The sequence below is a fragment of the Cariama cristata genome, unplaced genomic scaffold (assembly GCF_000690535.1).
Source record: "Cariama cristata isolate BGI_N322 unplaced genomic scaffold, ASM69053v1 scaffold513, whole genome shotgun sequence".
NCBI lineage: Eukaryota > Metazoa > Chordata > Aves > Cariamiformes > Cariamidae > Cariama > Cariama cristata.
The window spans coordinates 26660-45599 of record NW_009608688.1 but is presented as its reverse complement, the minus strand read 5'-3'; the positions used below and the strand labels follow the sequence as shown (position 1 = coordinate 45599).

Genomic DNA, 18940 nt, shown 5'->3' with positions numbered 1-18940 from the left:
AGAGATTAAATTACACTGGAATTGAAAAGTATAAAGAAAACCAAAAATGTTACTATTTTTTTCTGCAGCACCAAAGGAAGCTTTTCTTTTTTTTTAAACGAAAACTCTTCCTTGGGTGAGCAGCCTAGCAGTATTAGCTGTAATAAGGACTCATTACATTATTCCTTCGCAAATTATTATGTGATTCACATAATTCCATGTTTACACTCTACCATATTATAATTTGTGATGCTCTTTGCCTGAAGAACAGCTCCTGGTTCCACTGTCATTACTTCTTGTCCTGCGTTCAGAGATTTGCTAGCAGTAGTGTGATGGCTATACTACAGTTCCACTTGGAGAATTGGCCTGGTTTTGGGATGACAATAAACCCTGCAAACAAAGCAGTTTACATTAATCCAGCAAGAGAACCTGACATTAATTTTATAAAGTTCTTAGCCTGAAGCTAAAAAGAGTACAATTTATTTTTACCACCATTTGCTTACTTTAGACATCAGCACCGTCTTTCCTACAAAAGAATCTAAGCCACTATTGTATCAGTCAAGCAGCACACAAAAGAGCTTTCAGTAAGTAAGAAAGCGTGTGCGTTTATGACACATGATGAATCCAATCCCAGCATTTGCTTTAATCTACCTTGCATTTCGAGTCACTGTGAAACTTCAAAAATCATACACCAAAAAAGTGACCAGCATTTTATTAGCGTAGCAACAAACCAACCTATTCCAGTATCAACAAGTTTGACACCTAACCTGATACAGCAAAACGCTCAATCTTTTATATGCTATTGAATATTACAAGCTTTGAATAGAAAAATAGGTATCTAACCAAATATTTATTTTGATAATTTTAAAAGAGAATGAAACACTAAGCAAGAATTCAGTAAAGATTCCCCATTACAATTTGAATTTGCATTCAGGAAAACTTTTTACCAGTTCGTCGCTATTCAAATAAAATGAGCCTTAGTTCATTTCAGCCAAAATCCCACAACTGTGTGGCCTCCCTTGCTAGGCAGAGGCTACTGTTCCAGATTAAGGCAACTATACCTTACGGATAGATATCGATGGATAGATTCCATTTCAGATTTATGTATAGTAGCGCCTTTTAATCATTCATATAAAAGTAACTGTGTATCAGACTTACTTAGGAAAAGCTTAATTATCAAAATATGATTTAGTCTTCTTACAAGGTCATTATTTAGTTATAACAAGTGCCAGCAGGCCGAGGAGCACAACGGCAGCTAAGCTGGAAGCAAACCAATGAGTATCACTGTGCAACTCCTTACTACGTAGGCATGAGAAATGCACTTTTAGCAATTCCTCTAAACAGCTGCCAGCTTAGGTTCTTACCTCAAAATTAAGATCCTGTGACTCAGATCCATCAAACTAGACAAGCTTAGGCAGCAATTAACATACAACATAGAATTAGGTCACATCTTCAGAATCTGCAGGAGCTCTTTCTTGCTTGGATCCAAGAACTGAAAGGTCACGATTGATGGAAGAAAACCCTGACCATAGACAGGAGAAGTGGAAAGAGGGCTGGACTGGCTGGATTCAAGTTATCATGTTTCTACTAAAACCATAGCCCTTCCTTTTAAAAAAAAAAATAAAAAATCTAATCTACCAGTTCAGATGCATTATGAATGTGGATACATTTGCAAGATTTACAGAAGACTCTGTGTGTTTGTATATACATGCACATATATTTTATATTGCATTTATATATAATAAAGTACGTGGCACTTAATTTGGTGCCCTCCATAGATCACACCTGCAGGAACTAGAACGCCTTTTTTTTTTTTTTTTTTACTTGTGTATGTAGTGGATATCTGATTCAAACACTGTTGAGGTAGACTGAAGTGGGTTGTTCTTTAAACTTGTTTGACATTCAGGATGTGCAAAGATATTGCATATTTCATGAGAAGAGAATAAAAAAGTTTTCAAGTTGTTAGTTAAGGAATAGATGGTGAAAAAAGGCAGAATTTTAGAGCAAAGAAGCTACTGAAGCACTTCTGAAAATTTTTACCATAAAAGTTTTGTTTGAAAGTAATGAAGATGAATTAGAACTCTATAGTTCATTACCAAAGCATTCTCCAGAAGTCTATTAAATCCAGCAGCAACTGGGAGGTCTTTCTTGCCAGAAGATTACATCCACTAAGCAACTTTCAAGGACCCTAGAAAAAGACCTCCGAAGGTATTATTTTCAGTCTTTAATAAATCAATGATCCAAACTGTTCATATGCAAATATGTGCTTTATAAGCACATATGAAGTAGTAGAGATGGCATAATATTAAGTCTTTTTCAACAGGCTCAGACCCATGCTCTATAGCTGAGGAGAAATAAGCACTATTCTAACATCACATTTACACTGTAATGCAACCAATTGTTAGGAAACAAAATGAAGAGTCATTCATTTTCCTACAACTCCCCTAGAAACAGGCGGCACATACTGAAATTCAGTGTGTTGCCTTGTTCCCTGTGAACTACCAGACACTCTGGAATTCAAGTTCCAAGACTAGGAACAAGGAGTCCCTCAGTCCTGGTTTTATCTTCCAGGCCGTGAATACTCCCTGCTTTAAAGCGCAGAAGTACAGTGCAGGTGCCTTTGAGTAAGTGAATACTAGGAACTCCTTGTATTTCAATGCTTGCTCTGAATTAATTTTGCAACTCTGAGCAGGCAAGCCAGATGAACACCAAAGTGGAAAGAATCTCAAGATCAATAGCCTTGTGCTACTGCAGACAGACGTTTCAAAAACTTTGCAAGTACTGCCTTAAAACTTGACCAGGCTACGATGGCCGTTCCAGAACTTCACTTCTCTGGGAGAGAGCAGAAATTTTGTGAGTTCTTCCAAGTACTTAATTTCAGAAGACATCTTGGACCTTAGATGTTCATACAAGAAAAGCAAGAATAAGAATTTGGGATCTAGGCATAGAAATTTTACTGACGCAGTGAGTGTTCTCGGTGGGTCCCAAATAACGAAAAAGATTCTATAGAATTTTCCCATCATCTCAGAGCCTTTCCAAAAGGCCATTTAAGAAGTTATGGTAGGTATAACATAAGAAACTTTAGAAAGCCACATTAGAAAAGCAAGTGTGGGCTCAAAAAAAATTAGTTTTGATACAAAAGTTACCCTGTAAGAGTCTGATCTGTAATACAAAGGGTGTGGGACCAGGATATTTGTAATTGCATTCTCTGGGAATAATACAATGGATAAGGTTATGAAAAAATATAGAAAGCTCCTGCCTGTAAAGAAAAAATAAAGAAATTAGACTGCAATGCTTTCTGTGATGAAACCACCCAGTCTAGTCAACCAGGTGGTAAAAGACGGAACAAAAGCTCCAGTGACTTACTAGCACAACCAGAAAGCTGCAGAGTTGAACAGCCGTGACAGAAAAAAGAACTGAGATGCAACAACTGCAGATCTGCCGTGCGGTACAGTGCATCCGCTTAAAGTTTAAGAACAAACAGATCATACTGAACAAGCAGCAGAAACAAATTAAGATACTGTTCAAAAAAATTTTGAAAATAAATGTAGTCTTTTATTAGTAGTATTATTTTGTCAGCATGTGGGTCTAGCAGGGGGTGGGAAATTGAACAGTTACGAGACCCTAGTCAGGAATTTGGTAAAATAATCTTCTCTCCAAGGAGGTGCTACATCATCTGCCATTAATGGAATACTCTGCAGCTGAAATGTGCCTCTTTCACAGAGGATGGTGTCGTTTTTCTTACGTCAATTAGCACTGTGAGAGGACTGAACACAGACTGTTTCAGCACTAGTTGCTGGGGCTATTCCATGTTTATCTATGCATTCTCTGACTTCTCAAAACACATAGGTCTTCGCGTATTTGGTAAAAATAGGCTTGCCTGGGTAGCAATGAGAAGCCATAACAAATACGATCAGTAAGGTCATTTCCACCAGAGGTTCATGGCACTTCTAGCTGTGGTCTCTTCAGAAAGACCTGCAGCAGTGTTAAGACTAACCCTCCTCACAATTTAAGAGACTACAGGGGCAGGTATTTTTTGAAAAAATTCATGCGCTCCAGCCAAAAGTTTGGGTTTTTTTCCAAAGATACGAAACAGAAGTTTCACAACAGAAACTAATTTTGTGAAAGATCAGCACTTAATTGCTGTATTTAAAAAAAAAAAAAAAAAAAAAAAGAGTCAGGAAGATACTTCTAAGTAGGAAAAAAAGCTATCAGTAACTACTGAATTAATATTTTCTTCATGTAAATTAGAATGGGATTAACTGGAGCCAAAGATGCAATCATATGTCATTTCGCTAATCTAAATAATAAACTGCAACACAATGACAGACTCATGAGCAGGCAGGGGGAATTTAATCTCTATGTGCTGCTTCACAAGAGCCTTGGCAGGTGCTCAGCCTTCGCCGTGGACAAGAGCGCGCTCCTTCAGTGAAACAGCTCGGCTGACTCTCAGCAACTCGCCGGATGTCAGAACTCTGCACGTCTTTCCTACTTTCTGTTTTGAAACCGAAAGGTAGAAAAAACAAAGCAAAGGGTCCAATGTAACAACCAACCAATGTAAAAAACAAAGTCTCATAGCACACTTCATTAATGCAATTAAACCAATGAAAAAAATGGCCGAATTAACAAATGCCTATACAAAAATGGCATTGAATTGTTAAACTATTTTTTCTACTGCCAATATATGAAATAATGGGAATTTATTATTTGTAGACTATTCCATGGGTAGTTTCTTCTTGCCCAGAACTGTGATATTCCTGGAGTAATTTGAAAAAGTAATCTGGACTGAGACCTTTGCTTGACAAAAGAGCCCATGGTCCAATACAACATCTGAGCAACAGCAATATGCCAAAACAGAATGAGGTATTTCACATTTGTTTAAAATTCTATAGTCAAATTGGCTGAACTGGTTTTAAGATTTGCATGAACAAAGTCTCCAACAATTCCTCATCCAAATGAATCAGCATTTATTAGCATAAGTCTCTGAACTGTATATACTCACTAAAACAGATCTTAATCTCTAATGGAGTCATAAAATTAATTAACTGAGAATGTTCAAGGAAGCACATGCTGAACATTCACGTAACATACTAAAGAAATATTCTGTATGGGATTTAGGGGGATATAGCAAAGCTGATACGTACCTTTACACAGTCTGTGTTCACTAAACGGAATTTTAAATGTATTATTTGTCTTCCTTTTTTTTTTTTTTTATGTTCTATAGTAGTGTTACAGAAAAGTATAAATGCTTAAGCCATTTGATACCAGATCTTGTAAAAGCAGGTAGGAGCATCAAGGAGGTTTCACTTGCAACTTCTTTTCTGCTTACATAAAGGAGTTTTTCTCCTAACAGAGGTGTATCACCATTTTACTCATTGTCTACCAAAAGAAAAGTCGAGGCTGCTAGAAAACCAAGCAGACTAAGACTAAGAATCTGTCTAGTGGTATTAGACAAGATTACTTCAAGACTAGTAGATGATTGACAATGGAAGATATGCATGTCCCAGAGAAAAAAAGATAATAATTTAAGATGCAACTACTTATGTGCTGGGAAAAACAAAACAGGCTTTTGCCAGCAGAAACCTGATCTGGCTTGAGCAATAAAACCTTAAGCTTCATTTAGGTAGTAAGGGCTCACATGCTTAGGCTGCTTCTCTAGCTTCTGCAAACTACAAAAGTTGGTAAGGTTTAAAATTTTCAGATTAGAAAAATAATGAAATTGAGATAAACTGGGGGAAAACTCAGGAAAAAGCATATGACTTAAGGCAGCCCCATTTGGGTTAACTGTAAAATAAGCATGGTCTTAGCAGGAGAAGAAATGAGCCAAATGAATTTGATAAGGTTGATCAGCACCTACCTAAAATCCAACTTCAAAACCCAGCAAATAATGTGATCATACAAGTTATTTCCTTGAGAAGTTTGTGCAACATTATTAAATAAAGACAAGCAAGACAACACTTTCATGTTCCAAGACATCTTTTGCCAAAGTATCTCCTACGACCACAGAACCTCTGGAAGTTACGTTTTGTTTCATGCTCACACCGACTGTTGAGAAACTGGTTTGACCAACCAGTTTTTGCATCATTTAACGTAACTGGATGTTCCCAGAAGCTTTCAGGATGGATTTCATTTTGTTCCTCCATTGGCACCTATTCTTAAATATGCATCTATGTTATATATATAGACGATCATAGTGGTCAATTGATATCTTCTGAACTACCAAAAGGTTCTCAAGTTCTCATAAGAAAGATGACTGCCTCAGCTTTAGTCTACAGAATATTTTTTCCCAAGAGATAAACACAGTCCTATCTCAGACTGGGCCCAAAGTAACTATTTCACTGAAACTTCTCAAAAAGTGTCTTTGAAACACTTCAGTAAGTATCATTTGTTGGCTCCTTCATCAGTTAACACAGAACCACTGCTACAAGGATGACGCAATCCCTAGTCCACTCAGATGGAAGGGCAACGTCTTAAGTCTTTGCCTAAATTGGTTCTAAGAAATTTTGCTGCCAAAGTTTTAGACTAGTTTAGTTTTAGTTCAGACTAGTTTAGTTCTAGACTAGCCACAGTTTTTCTAGACAGAAAATGCTTTAATCATCTGAGTAGGGCATATCCTCAGAGCTGTAAATTCACATTCATTAGGTAAATGTCAAGATCTACAGCTGGAATAAAGAACATGCTCTGCACCAGAGTTCATAGAGGAAAGAGCTCCTGTAGAGTCCTAGAAGGAATGACAACACTCTGCCCCAGCTCCTATTTGACAAGTAGGCAGAGAGAATCTAGATACATCCACATCCATGTTGTACTGAATCTGAGTTTAAACAGGTTTGATAAGTGGTTTGATAAGTATTCTATTTCATATTACTCTAGTCCTAAAAAAAAATAAATAATCATGAGACATGACCTTATCAGCAAGATTTAAACATCAAAACGTATGCAGCGTCTTGAGAGGAAGTGAAACATTTACTCAGAGCAGGTTACAGGATGCGATCAACTTCTTACTTTAAAATATGGCAAGTTAACAGCTTTCATTGCGGCCATTTGTTCAGCACTGTATGATAGCATAAGACCACCTAAGGACTGCAAGATAAATTAAAACTCAAATGTGGAAAGGACTATTGAAAGTTATCTACATTTACAGTTCAATCACACATTTTTATTTAACATCAGTATACAGAGGACAACCCCAGCAAGTTATTTTGTAATGTCAAGTATTTAGTAAAGTTCTTCAGCTGTAACAGTGACAATAGAACAGCTAAAAATAAGCAGTATGAAACAAACATGATCTTCTTAAAATTATAAATATACCAACAATACTTCTTAAAGCTTAATTATTGCAACAGTTAAATTAACAATAGTTCATGTTAGAAAGGCTCTATGAAATTTATTCAAGTTGTCAAGAAATTAGATGGAAGTGTAAAAAGGAAATACATATGAATTTTACTTTTGATTTTCACTAAAGGTAGTCAATACAATTTTGTACAGTATCACCTAACATGTCAATCTTTAACAAACTCCAGTATACAGAATTCATAAAATGCAGAAAAAAATATTGTTTAATCTTTACATGTAAATTGACAGTAAATTAACTGACACAAATTTTATTATTGTAACATAAGCAGGCCAGCATTTTAAATATTAATTTAGTAGCTTTATGTTGTTAAAGGGGCAGACATATACAGTCATTCCAAGTACATAATCAAATTTTAAGAGGTGATAATTCAGAACATGGATTTTCTAAAAAGTGTTTAGTAAAAGTCATGTTATTTCCTAATCCAGACATCCTCATCATAAAGCCTTTACAGGGTTATGATCTCTCCTGGCTTTACTGGAGCCACTAGTCGCACCTCCTCACACACGCGCGCGCACACACACATACCTTGCTATAAATATCACACCAGTGTACTAGGTTTAAATTCACCCTGATAATGCGGGTACGCTATGTGCAACTTTGCTATTATGCACATTACAGAAAGCTTCAAATTTTAATATGGTAACCTGAAGTCATATAGCTGTGTTTCAGTTTTACTATAATCATCCCTGAAGTTTATACAGATACCGTATCACGTTAAAAGAAATCTATTTGATAGTACTTAAATACCAGCAATTGAACTTCAATTGTAATGATGAAATGCTCCTTTCCATTGAGGAAGAATTAGTATGTATAGCTGCTCATCTCACTCAAATATAGTACATGAATGTTTAAGTACTTTCACTAAAACAGAAGTCATACTAAAACATGATACTGTACTACAATTGTAGTTAACTAGAAAATTCAAGGATGTTATAATTTAAGTCTAAGTTTTCCTGTACAATAAATCAAATAAATAAATTCCATGTGCATTTGTTTTACAAAATGGTAGCATGTTTATCTTGCTAGGTTATACACTGCCATTTCACCTGTTCATACTTCTGGCCAATCTTACCTTGAGCTTTCTTACAAAGGAAAGAACTAATCAGCAACTTTCAGTTAGATAAAACAAGACAGTGAATAGTTAATTCTAAAGTCATACACAGAAATCACATAGATAGTTCCTCTGACCACTAAGTTCAGAGAAAACTTGTTTTGCATATCCAGGTACCACTTTGGTTTTTCAGGGGTTTTGTTGGCTTTTGTGGGTTGGCTTGGATTTTTTTGTTTGTTTGGGTTTTGTTGTGGGGGGGTTTTAATTTGCTTCTGCAGGTCCTGTAATTCAGTTAAAGATAGCACATGAAGTTTACCTTGGTTCCTTCAAAATTATTTTTCTGCATTTTCAGATTAATACAACAGTTCTATAATCCCATTTAGGTTTCCCATCAGGGCCTGGGAAAGACAGGGGGAGAGGCGACAGCTAATTGTCACCATGTTGAGAAGAAAGTTCATACTCTTGTTAAGGCAACCTACTCACCACCCTGAACCTTCTTCCACAGAAACAGACTAACAAAAAAAATGAGAGTTTGAAAAAATTACAACTAATGAACACTGAGCTTCATTCCACTTGTTTCTAATTGAATTTTGCCATTCACTTCACCTCACACTGACTGGGAGTTACTACAACAGTTCTGAAAGTGCAGTGCAAGAATGGTATATCCAGTGAGGAAGCTCAAGGTATGATTATGTATCTACTGAAGTAGTAATTTGGAAAGTTTATAAACAAACTGTCAGGACACTCTGTAAGCACAGTACAGCCTATCAACTATCATAATGATCATGGCTGAAGAGACTTCTGGATTTTTTTTCCACTAAGGGCAGCACGAGCCCAATCAGAAAAACGAAGAGAACTTGTCATACACTGTCCAATTATCCAGCGCGTCTTTTGATGGCTATCAAAAATGAGAGGGAAAGGTAGCACTGGCTTAATGGAAATTACATTAGACACTGCAAGCCTGCTTCAGTTTTCCATCCAATTCTTTCTTTAGGCTGGCAGTGGCATAAATTTAATGAAGGCCTTTGAGGCAATGATGGAAGAAGCAGCAAAATTCAGAGGCTTTCACTCTACTGTTGGCAGACAAAAAAAGTGACGGAGTTTTAAGATCACTTGGGGACCCATATTTCAAAAGGAAGACTAGAAATAGCAGCTTTAAACCCCAGAGTAATGGAATAGCCTAGGATAAAACAGCTGGCAAAACAGAAATGAATGGTATATAACCCAGTAAGAAAGACATTACCATGAGTGTTTTATACTTTGACAATTTTCATTAAATAAAATAATTAAGTGCTTTTCTATAAACAAAAAGGATGCTCATAACGTCCTTCTGGCACAAATATTTTCCTATCAAAGCCCTGTAAACATGCCGCCAAAATTTAGTTTTTACCAGCAGAGTGAGCTCACTAGAAATGCAAGTGAAATCAGAAAAACAAATTAATTTGAAAATTTCTAAGTAAATACTTCCTAAACAATATGGCATTTACATCAGTGTGCAATATATTAATTTTGAAAGTGATAACTTCAGCATGAAAATTACTTACCTGTAATTAAAGTTTTCCATATTGGCCAATACATAAATCCTGATTTTTGGTACTGCATACTTTATCTCTGAAATATTTGAAATGTCATATTCCAAATCAAAGTCAATACACAAAAATATTTAAATTATACCCAGTCTAACAAAACCCACCTCAGCCACTGAAAATAAATTTAACAGTGTAGTGTTTAGCAGTACACAAAGGAGTTTTAGAACAAAAAGAAAATATAGGTCACAATAGAAATCTGAGGCACTGCTGTACGCATATAAAGTTAATTCATACGATGTGTGAATTGCACTGAGTCACAGAAGTGATAAATGCTTTAGTATTTTCATTTAGGACAAACATTTTAAATAGTATTTTGGGGGGTGCCTTTTTTTTTTTTAAATTAATGCTGGATCTGTAGTTCTTAGGCAAAAAATACTTTTAGGTGACACTCTCTTCTCCCCAGAAAAGGGTTTACAATATTTAGTTTCAGATTCAACCTTTAAATATGCATTAAGATGCAGAGAGGACATAGCTCTCTATGCATACCTATGTTGTGACAAATTTGATAACATCTCAAAGAAACTTACATTATACAAACAGTTTAAAGAAAAATTATTGAGTTTTAAGTAAAAGTTTATAGCAATGAAGATGTGGTATATAAATATATACAGTACCTCCATTTCAAAAGTCAGATTTATGAACCAAATGGCTAAAACTTAATGGACATCATATTTTCATTTAGCTTGCCCAACATGGCAACAGTCAGGTATTACCAGATTATTTTTCTTCAGTTGATAACCTAACATGTCCTTTCAGAAATTTTCACAAAAATAATGGTCCTTTTTCTAGATCAACTATGGTAATGTTTTCATAGCTGTATTCCTTTAAAACATTGCTGGCAAACAAAGCTATTGTAGCACAATGTACTTCTTAATAAAATAATCACCATGATTAGCTTCATTCAAAATTTAGCTTGCTACACATTGGACAGAAGAAAAATAAAGATTTATCTTTGTTCAAGTGCATTAACAACAAGAGTTAAAATTAGCAATATATTTTAATGAAGGTTCAACTGATAGAACAAGTGCCATCAAAAAGCACAAGCTTGTCCATGATCAAATTGCCTAACAAAACTGACATTAACATAACACTGAAACTACTCAGAGAAAGCTTGCATGATTTTCCCTAACTTAACAAATACATAAATCAAGACCTGGCTAAAATTAGAGTTCATTGATAACACTGATTCACAATTTCAAGAGCATAAACTACAGTCAGTAAAAGGCTCACAAATCTGTGCATAAAATGGCTGACATTTTAATAAGAAGTGGTTTTACATTAATGGCAGGCCACCACAGAAAAGTATGGAGGAATAAAACACTTTGGTTTTAATTTTTTTCAGAGGCTCACATTTCTCATTAGACTTAAAAGCAGCAGCTTTTTATAAGCTACTCTCATTGGGAGTGCTGTATTTTGTAGAAAACATTGGAAGGATAATAATTTAGTAACTGACAGGTTTTACTTCAATTTTTACATAAATAGTTTTTACCATATTGTGGTTATGCTTAAGTATAAGAACACTGATCAATAGTTTAGATGCACAGTATTTATTTCTTCTGCTGGAAGGCAACTATATTTAATAATTGTATCCAAGACACTTCAAATCATTCAGAAATATGGCATGCAGTATCCAAAAGTATGGCTCTGAGGATTTTTTTTTTTTACATTAAGCATAAAGAAATTTTATATTCAACATTCATTTATATTTCAAGAAAACTACCTATTCAGAGTTCTAGTTCTTTGATGCAGCATTAAGGATTAAAACTTACCACTTTACCAGGCCTTGCCCATGTGCAAATAAATCCCTCCTGACAAGCAGTGACTATACAGTCTTCAAGAAAAATTAACACAGTCAGTCTTTCATGTGCTATCTTTTTACAGATAAGAGGCTCTAACAAGGGAACATCTTCCATTCGGGGACAGAGAGGTGTTCCCAAAGTTTTAGCTGGGTCCGTTTTGGTTTTCGTAACTAGGTTCAGTTTGTCACTGCTCTTGCTAGATATATGTCCCATGCTATGATTTCTCTTGTGATCTTTTTCATGGTGTCTTTCCTTCCGATCGTGTAGCGATAAGGTTGCAAATTTACTAACGCCAGAAGCAATGGCACCATCCATGACACTGCTTTTACTGCCAGCATTTGAGACTGCAGAATGTGGAAGGCTGTTTGACCGTGGAAGAGGAGGGGGTACAGAGTTTCCAGGTGTTGTGATACTGTTTCCATTACTTCCTGGGTTAGTTCCACCACTTCCAGCTGGTGGACTTGTGGCATTCATGACATTTGTATGTGTCCTTGCTCTTGAGAGAGGTTGGTGGGGGAAGAGGATATCTTCTGTAAGATCCCACAAACAGAGCTGTGTGTCCTGGCCTACTGAACCAAATCTATACGTAACACTTACTGGACGACTGTCTGTAGAGTTCCTTTTGGATAGCCTAGATTGCGTACTATTTGCTCGATCTCTGCCAAAATGAAGGTCTTGGAAATCCTCATCACTTCCACTAAATTCCATCGGGTCACTCTCTTCTACACTAGTGGTATATGGATCAAATGCAACAACACTGACCCACGATTTATGTCCGTGGCCTCTCGCTATTACTCGACAGTCCACAAAAGACCAAACTGTTACCAAGTCATCCTCTCCACCTGTCACTATGTATTTCCCATCGGGACTCCAACACACACAGAGCAGTCCTCCGAAGTAGCTTTTCATTGTACCATGCAATTCCACTGAATCAAAGTTAAACACACGAAGAAAACCATCCTGGCTCACACACGCCAAGAACTTCCCGTCTGGGGAAAAGGCAAATTCATTCAGGGCACCCTCACCTACTGTCCATTTAAGCAGAGGGTTTCTTGTGGATTTACTCTTGCAAGTGTGAACTGCAAAACTTTCTCCTTGTTTAAGTAGCTGGTAGTGCGGGGCTGTGGTACCACAAGTGTGCTCCACGTTATACAAGTACATATTGCCACTGGAATGAGCTACTAGGAAAAGGCTTTCCGAACCTGGTACCCATTTTACACAGGTTACTCTGGACTTGTCTATTAGTCTCTGTGAAAAACAAAAAAGATACACATCAGAAAGTCTGAAAATTAAAGTTTTAATGATTAACTATAAATCTGAGCTTTCTGGGGGGATGGGGAACAATACTTAAGCAAAGTGAACTCAACTTTCTAGAAAGGAGCTACGTTACTATATTAATCATCTTATCAGGCAGTAAAGGGGAAATTATTTTTAGACAAAGTGCTACCAAAGGTTATTGGTAGCAAATTGGTACCAAAGAACAAACTTCAATTAAGCCAATCTGTTCTTATCAATCTAAAGGTAGTGTTCTTAGGTTTATTTTTTTACTGTGTAGGTTGAAGAGCATGAAAAGCAAATAGTCAAGAAAGCACAGAGTGAGTTAAAGGGAAAAAAGGCAGTTACTCATCTGTACTACATAGCAAACAGGTTACAAATCCACAAAAGTAAATTTAGACTCTAGTTTCATCTGAAATCACAAATAAAATCCATCCTCTGAAAAAAAAAAAAAAAGAAAAAAAAGAAAAAAAAGAGGCTTTAGGAGCCTCTACCAGCTTTTACTGATTCAGGGAGCAAAGCTACATATACAGTGACCGTTATCACATGGCTGGAAAGTTAGTAGTTACATGCAGTGGTTCAGTGAACTCAGAAGGCACCACATACGCTTCACCTTGGAATCCCCACCCTCCAATTACTTTTCATTCATTAGCCAAGGACCTGTCAATACTTTCAGTTACCACCTGATTAAGAAAACCAATTTTGCTTTAAAGAAAAACATTTTAATAGAGTCCATCATTACTAAAGAATGAACACACACATTAAACAAACATTCCTGATCATAATGTCCTCAATGCTGTAAGAACTGAGCTAAAGTTTGACTCCTTGAGTTTGCTACTGTAGTTCTGGTGGACTTCCAAAACTTACCAAGTTGGCCATGGCATCACTCAACTGCAACTTGGAGACAAGTAACCATTTACATGACATTCAAGATTTGTATTTGGTATAGATTGATCATATGCTGAAAGAAGAGCTGAGCTACACAAAAGGCAAGAATGCAAATACAAAGAGCCTAAGAAAATACCAGGACAAGTTACAAAAGCGTTAAAAAACAAAGAAGAAAAAAACATCCCCCAAAACCCTTGCTATACTGTTTATTACAAACAAAAAACCGCCAAGCTAATGGATAATACATTCACTGTTATCCATTCTGGGCCTGTAACTACCACTGGAAAGCAGCACCTGGTCATTTTAGATTACACTTTTACATATACTTTTGCTGCTGTCAACCTCAGTGTAAAACCAGGAAAAGCCTCTCTTCTGTAATTTCTCATTGGTTGAATTAGCCATTTTGTATTTGAGAGCTTAGAGATGTAACTTAATCTGGGAACTTTTCCTCAAATGCGGTAGCTTTGAAACAACATATTCTTAGCTTCTGTTGTGATATTTTAACTAGTTTGTCATGTGTTCATTGATATACATCATTCGTGTCTCAGTAATGATGATATCTGAAATATTAGACAGAAATTTACCTGGTACCCACCAAGAGAACAGAGACAGGGAACATCAGCCAAGCTGCTGGCTTGCTTATAGGCAATAGTCTTCTCATGATGAAACTACCACTCATATGACAAAGCGACAAAATTTCTTGCTTTCCTCTACTACAGCAGCTCAACCTGACATACAGCCTCTACTCCTAAGAGCAGTTGTTCAACTTTTGTACTAGAAATGGATTTTAAATCCATAACCATGTTGGGCTACACAATCTTAAATACTGTACAGAAATCCTGCAAACCTGATCTTTACTTCAAGGAGGCTATGAACAAAACAGAAGATTGCAATCTGCAATGAGAACAGATTAGCTCAAGGAGACAAGATGCAGAGAGACTTTAAACTGATATATAGCAAGTGACTGCAACTCATCCTCTGCTCAACCAGCAGAGCTTTAAATTCAGCAGTAAGATAAAAAACTCTGAAGTTATGACTTTCTGAAGTTTTAAAAGCTTTCAGCTGGGCTCACATGCTTCTGCAGCACAACAAAACAAGACCTGAAGTCAGTATGACTGACAGATGCATTACAAGAATGGACTAAATGCAGTACCAAGCAAATCAGTGAGGCAGCTGGAATAAGGAGCTTCTGTTTAGTTTGGTGAAAGAACAGCAAGTGAAGGAACTCCAGTCACCAGTCAGGAAGACAAGCCAAGATCATCTTGGTAGCCATGTTTTGAACAAGCTTGAAGGGACAAAATTATAGGCATTGGCCAGAAAGGAATGAAAAAACTGAGGCAATCAAGGAATATGCATTAAGGTCTGACAAAGAGTTTTTTCAACACAGGTATAGGAAAAGTTTATTAGGAAAAAAAATGCAGCTTAAGGCTTTAGTTTAAATTAAAAAAATAAGATGAAAGAAACATGATTCAATTGGCTAGCTTGAGAATAACCAACTAGCACCTGGAAACAACTGAATCTGTGAGGTATACTTGGTTGGTTTTGGGAATAAGTAACTATCACTGATTTAATTCTGACACAGCTAGAAGGAATACCACTGCTGATACAGACTGACTTAGGTAGGCAGTCACAAGCTGCATAGTATCACTCACCTCAGCCTTTCAAGTCCCTATTGTCTTCTACATCAATAGAATTAAAAAAAAGTAAGAGAAACAAGTTAGACTGCATTAAGGCTACTCCATTTTAAGTTCAACATAACCTTCTGTGTCATAACAGGTTAAGTTATTTCATGTATCACATAGGATTAAGTGTTATCCTGATTGCTATATCACAGGTGATGGTCAAAACTCTAGCTGTTTATAGTATTTGTACTGCCATTTGCAATACTTACACCACTATCATACAAGATTAAGTCAGAGCTGTACTTACACAAGTATTTTGTTCACATCCAGACTAGCACTCCAGTGGTGAAGTTGCACTAATGACAAAGTTTGGCGTTTTTTTGGGTTTGGGGTGGGTTGTTTTCTGAAGTGGCGGTAGTGCAGGGGGAGGAGTGTTAGGACAATGCTAAAATTAACGTTTCAACTACTTATACAGAGGTTTCTACCAGAGTACTCCATGAAAACATTAAGAGATTCTCCAGCACTGTTTCCCACTCAACACAGGCAGAGACACAGCAGGTGGGAAAAGTCTAGGTAAGAAAAAAAATGCCCCTCTTCTGATCTAGATGTAGTTAGTTTTAGAAAGCTGAGGAGGAATTAGATGGTTCTAATTTTAAAACATCCCCATTGAGAACAATACTTTAGTCTTCTTTGCACAGAGACAGAGGAAGGCAACACATCTCTCTGAGGTGGGAAAGATATGCTTGCTCAGTTTGAAAGCTGAGCAACGCTTAACTTCATCTGCAAAGCTCTCAACCAGATCTGAAATTTCCAAAAAGGAAAAAAAAAAAAGAGAGACCTGCAAAGCTCTTTGCTATTACCCCCCCAATTAACCTGCAGCTAGATTAAAACACAAAAAGGAGTAAAAAACCACCCCCCAAAAAACCTATCATCTCCCCCAAACCACCCAAATTCCCATAGCTTATCCTCTGCAGAAAACGTTGTCAAAAGTTGTACCAGTTGCCAGATTTCTTTCCTTGTTAGCATCCAGACACTTGCTCTTCTAAGAATGCCAATACTACCAGACAATCAAGAGCCAGTGGTCTTGTAACTTGGAATTAGTCCCCCTCATAGCAGTCCCTTCTATCTTTCCTTATTGCACAGCAGCAGAAAAAGCCGATGTAGAGTTTCTTTCAGGAACATCACATGGCCAAGACCTCACAAGCCTTCAGCTTTTTCTATGCAGCATTCAGCTTGATATCCCAGTCTTTCCCAAGCAAGCCTTTACAAATCCTTGATACAGTTTCTGCTGTAACATCCTGACCATAAAAATCGGTATTTTTACCTTATTTAACATCTTGACCATAATATATTAGTTAAATAGGGGCTTAAATGTTTCTTCTTCATTCAGAACCAGCAGCCTCAGAAATAACTGCAGAGCATATGCAGCAAACATTTAGATTTGTAGACCTTTTTTCCATCAGTTAACTGTCATTAACTCTAGTTACAGTATTACCCAAACCAGAAAGTCCTAATTCTTAATCTTAAACCCCAAAAGATTCCTTCATGAATAACATTTTTGTGTAGCTATTCCAAGCCAATGAAACAGCTGAAAAACAAAGGTAGTGACTGAATGATAAGCTATATAGGCAAATGGAGCCATCTACAGAACTTTGAGAATCTAGGACCTTTAATATCACAAATACATTGCATGCAACAATGTTAAGATTTCTACTTACTTCCTCATTAAATAATTTGCTAGTTTCTTTTTTAATAGGGTCTATAAGTTGAACCTGGCCTGCAGAGAAGCCCACTAGAAGAGACACACTTTCTGCTGTGGCTGTTAAGTGATTGAAGTCATGGCATGTAGGTTGTGTTCCTTTGTATATCCTTTTGTCTATTGGTTTACTCAAGTCCGCAGCCTGCAAAGAGAGTAAACAGAATTATGACAGTTTATCACAATGTGTGCAAATAATCAGTTCTATTTGCAAATATTGCTTATACTAAGCAACAATTTATGCAGTCACAAAATCATACTTTAAAAAGCAGCTTTGTATTTACCAAAGACATCCAAGATGTTGTCAAAAGGTTTATCTTTTCATATAATGTAATACTTGTGCTTTTCAATTTTGCTTAACACTATACCTACCCTAGCCCTTGCAACTACATCACGTGACAAACCAATGACAACCATTCAGTAACACAAAGGCTCTAGTGAGTCCTCAAGATCAACCTATTCCCAGAAGGCTTCTCCTGCCAGAAGAGGCATTCCATCATAGAGACAAGATACTTTCTACTTTCCTAGTAGCAACTTTCTCAATATTGAGTACAAGCAATTTTGGATTAAAAATAGCATATTCTCAATCACCTGATTCTTGTACTGTAATTCTATCCTTTTATAACAGGCAAACATATGATACTGGTCTCGATAATTAAAAAAAAAGATCAACTAGACCCTGGGAGAGTATTTTCTAGGAACACTGACTCAAGATGCTGACACTGTGATTATAAAATACATTTTAAGCCATTAAGCTACAAAGTAATTGTGCTTCTGACACTGAACAAAGAATTCAAATATAGCTCAGACAAAATAAGTGCTAACAAAATTGAGGAACTTCAATATGAACAACTGAAGATCTGGCACTGAAGTGTCAGAAGAATCAAAAGGAACAGAAGAGTAATTTAAAATGCTCTCTCAGTTGTGTAACCCATGTTTATTCCCATATCACTTCTGAACAGACAACCTAATCTTTCATCATCCAGAGATTAAAACCCACACATTTAATATGCAAGATCATACATCAAGTTCAACTTTTTTTTCTTTTTTTTAAAACTCCCTATTTACTAGGTTCAGAGTCTGTAATTAGAAGGCTGCAGATACTCAACAATATTACAGACCTGAGATGTAGCTGTGATTCGGGACTCAGATTCTAATTTTGACAGGTACTTTTCCAGTATTTTTAGTCAGAGAAAATCAGGCCAGCAATATAAGAAATAAAACTTCTTTGAGGAAGAGGACAAGCTTCACATAAAAGAAAATTGTTCGAGTGTATTAAACATTCAAGGACGAGGTCTAAAGAGCAGCAAATCCTTGGTGTGCATGAAGCTACACAGACAGAAACTAGACCTGTCAGTAGGGAAAAATCATAACCAGCTACACAGTGAATCATGTCAGGTGAGCCATTTCCAAGGCAAATTTAGCTACGGGATATGCATGATAAGCATATATACGCGGCAGTATTAAAAGTTGCACTTAGGTTTTGCAGCACATATTATAAACCAGTTTAATCAGGCGTATAGCCTCCTGGTTGAAAACTCCAAAATGAGATGATGTATTCCAACTTCTCAAGTCAGCAGGCTAAAAAGTTATTCTCCAAAGCCCAGGGATCCATTATAAGCTAAAA

General features: G+C 36.5%; 1 protein-coding gene across 1 annotated transcript; it reads right to left on the bottom strand.

Annotated features, from left to right (window-relative positions):
- Positions 1-2: 2 nt before the first annotated feature.
- Positions 3-17539, bottom strand: WDR20 (WD repeat domain 20; the record flags this gene model as incomplete). The annotated part of the gene is given in 3 exon segments (XM_009697214.1): positions 3-369; positions 11743-13020; positions 17276-17539. Coding segments are annotated over 3 exon segments (1596 nt in total), but the record flags the coding sequence as incomplete, so codon positions are not given.
- Positions 17540-18940: the final 1401 nt, after the last annotated feature.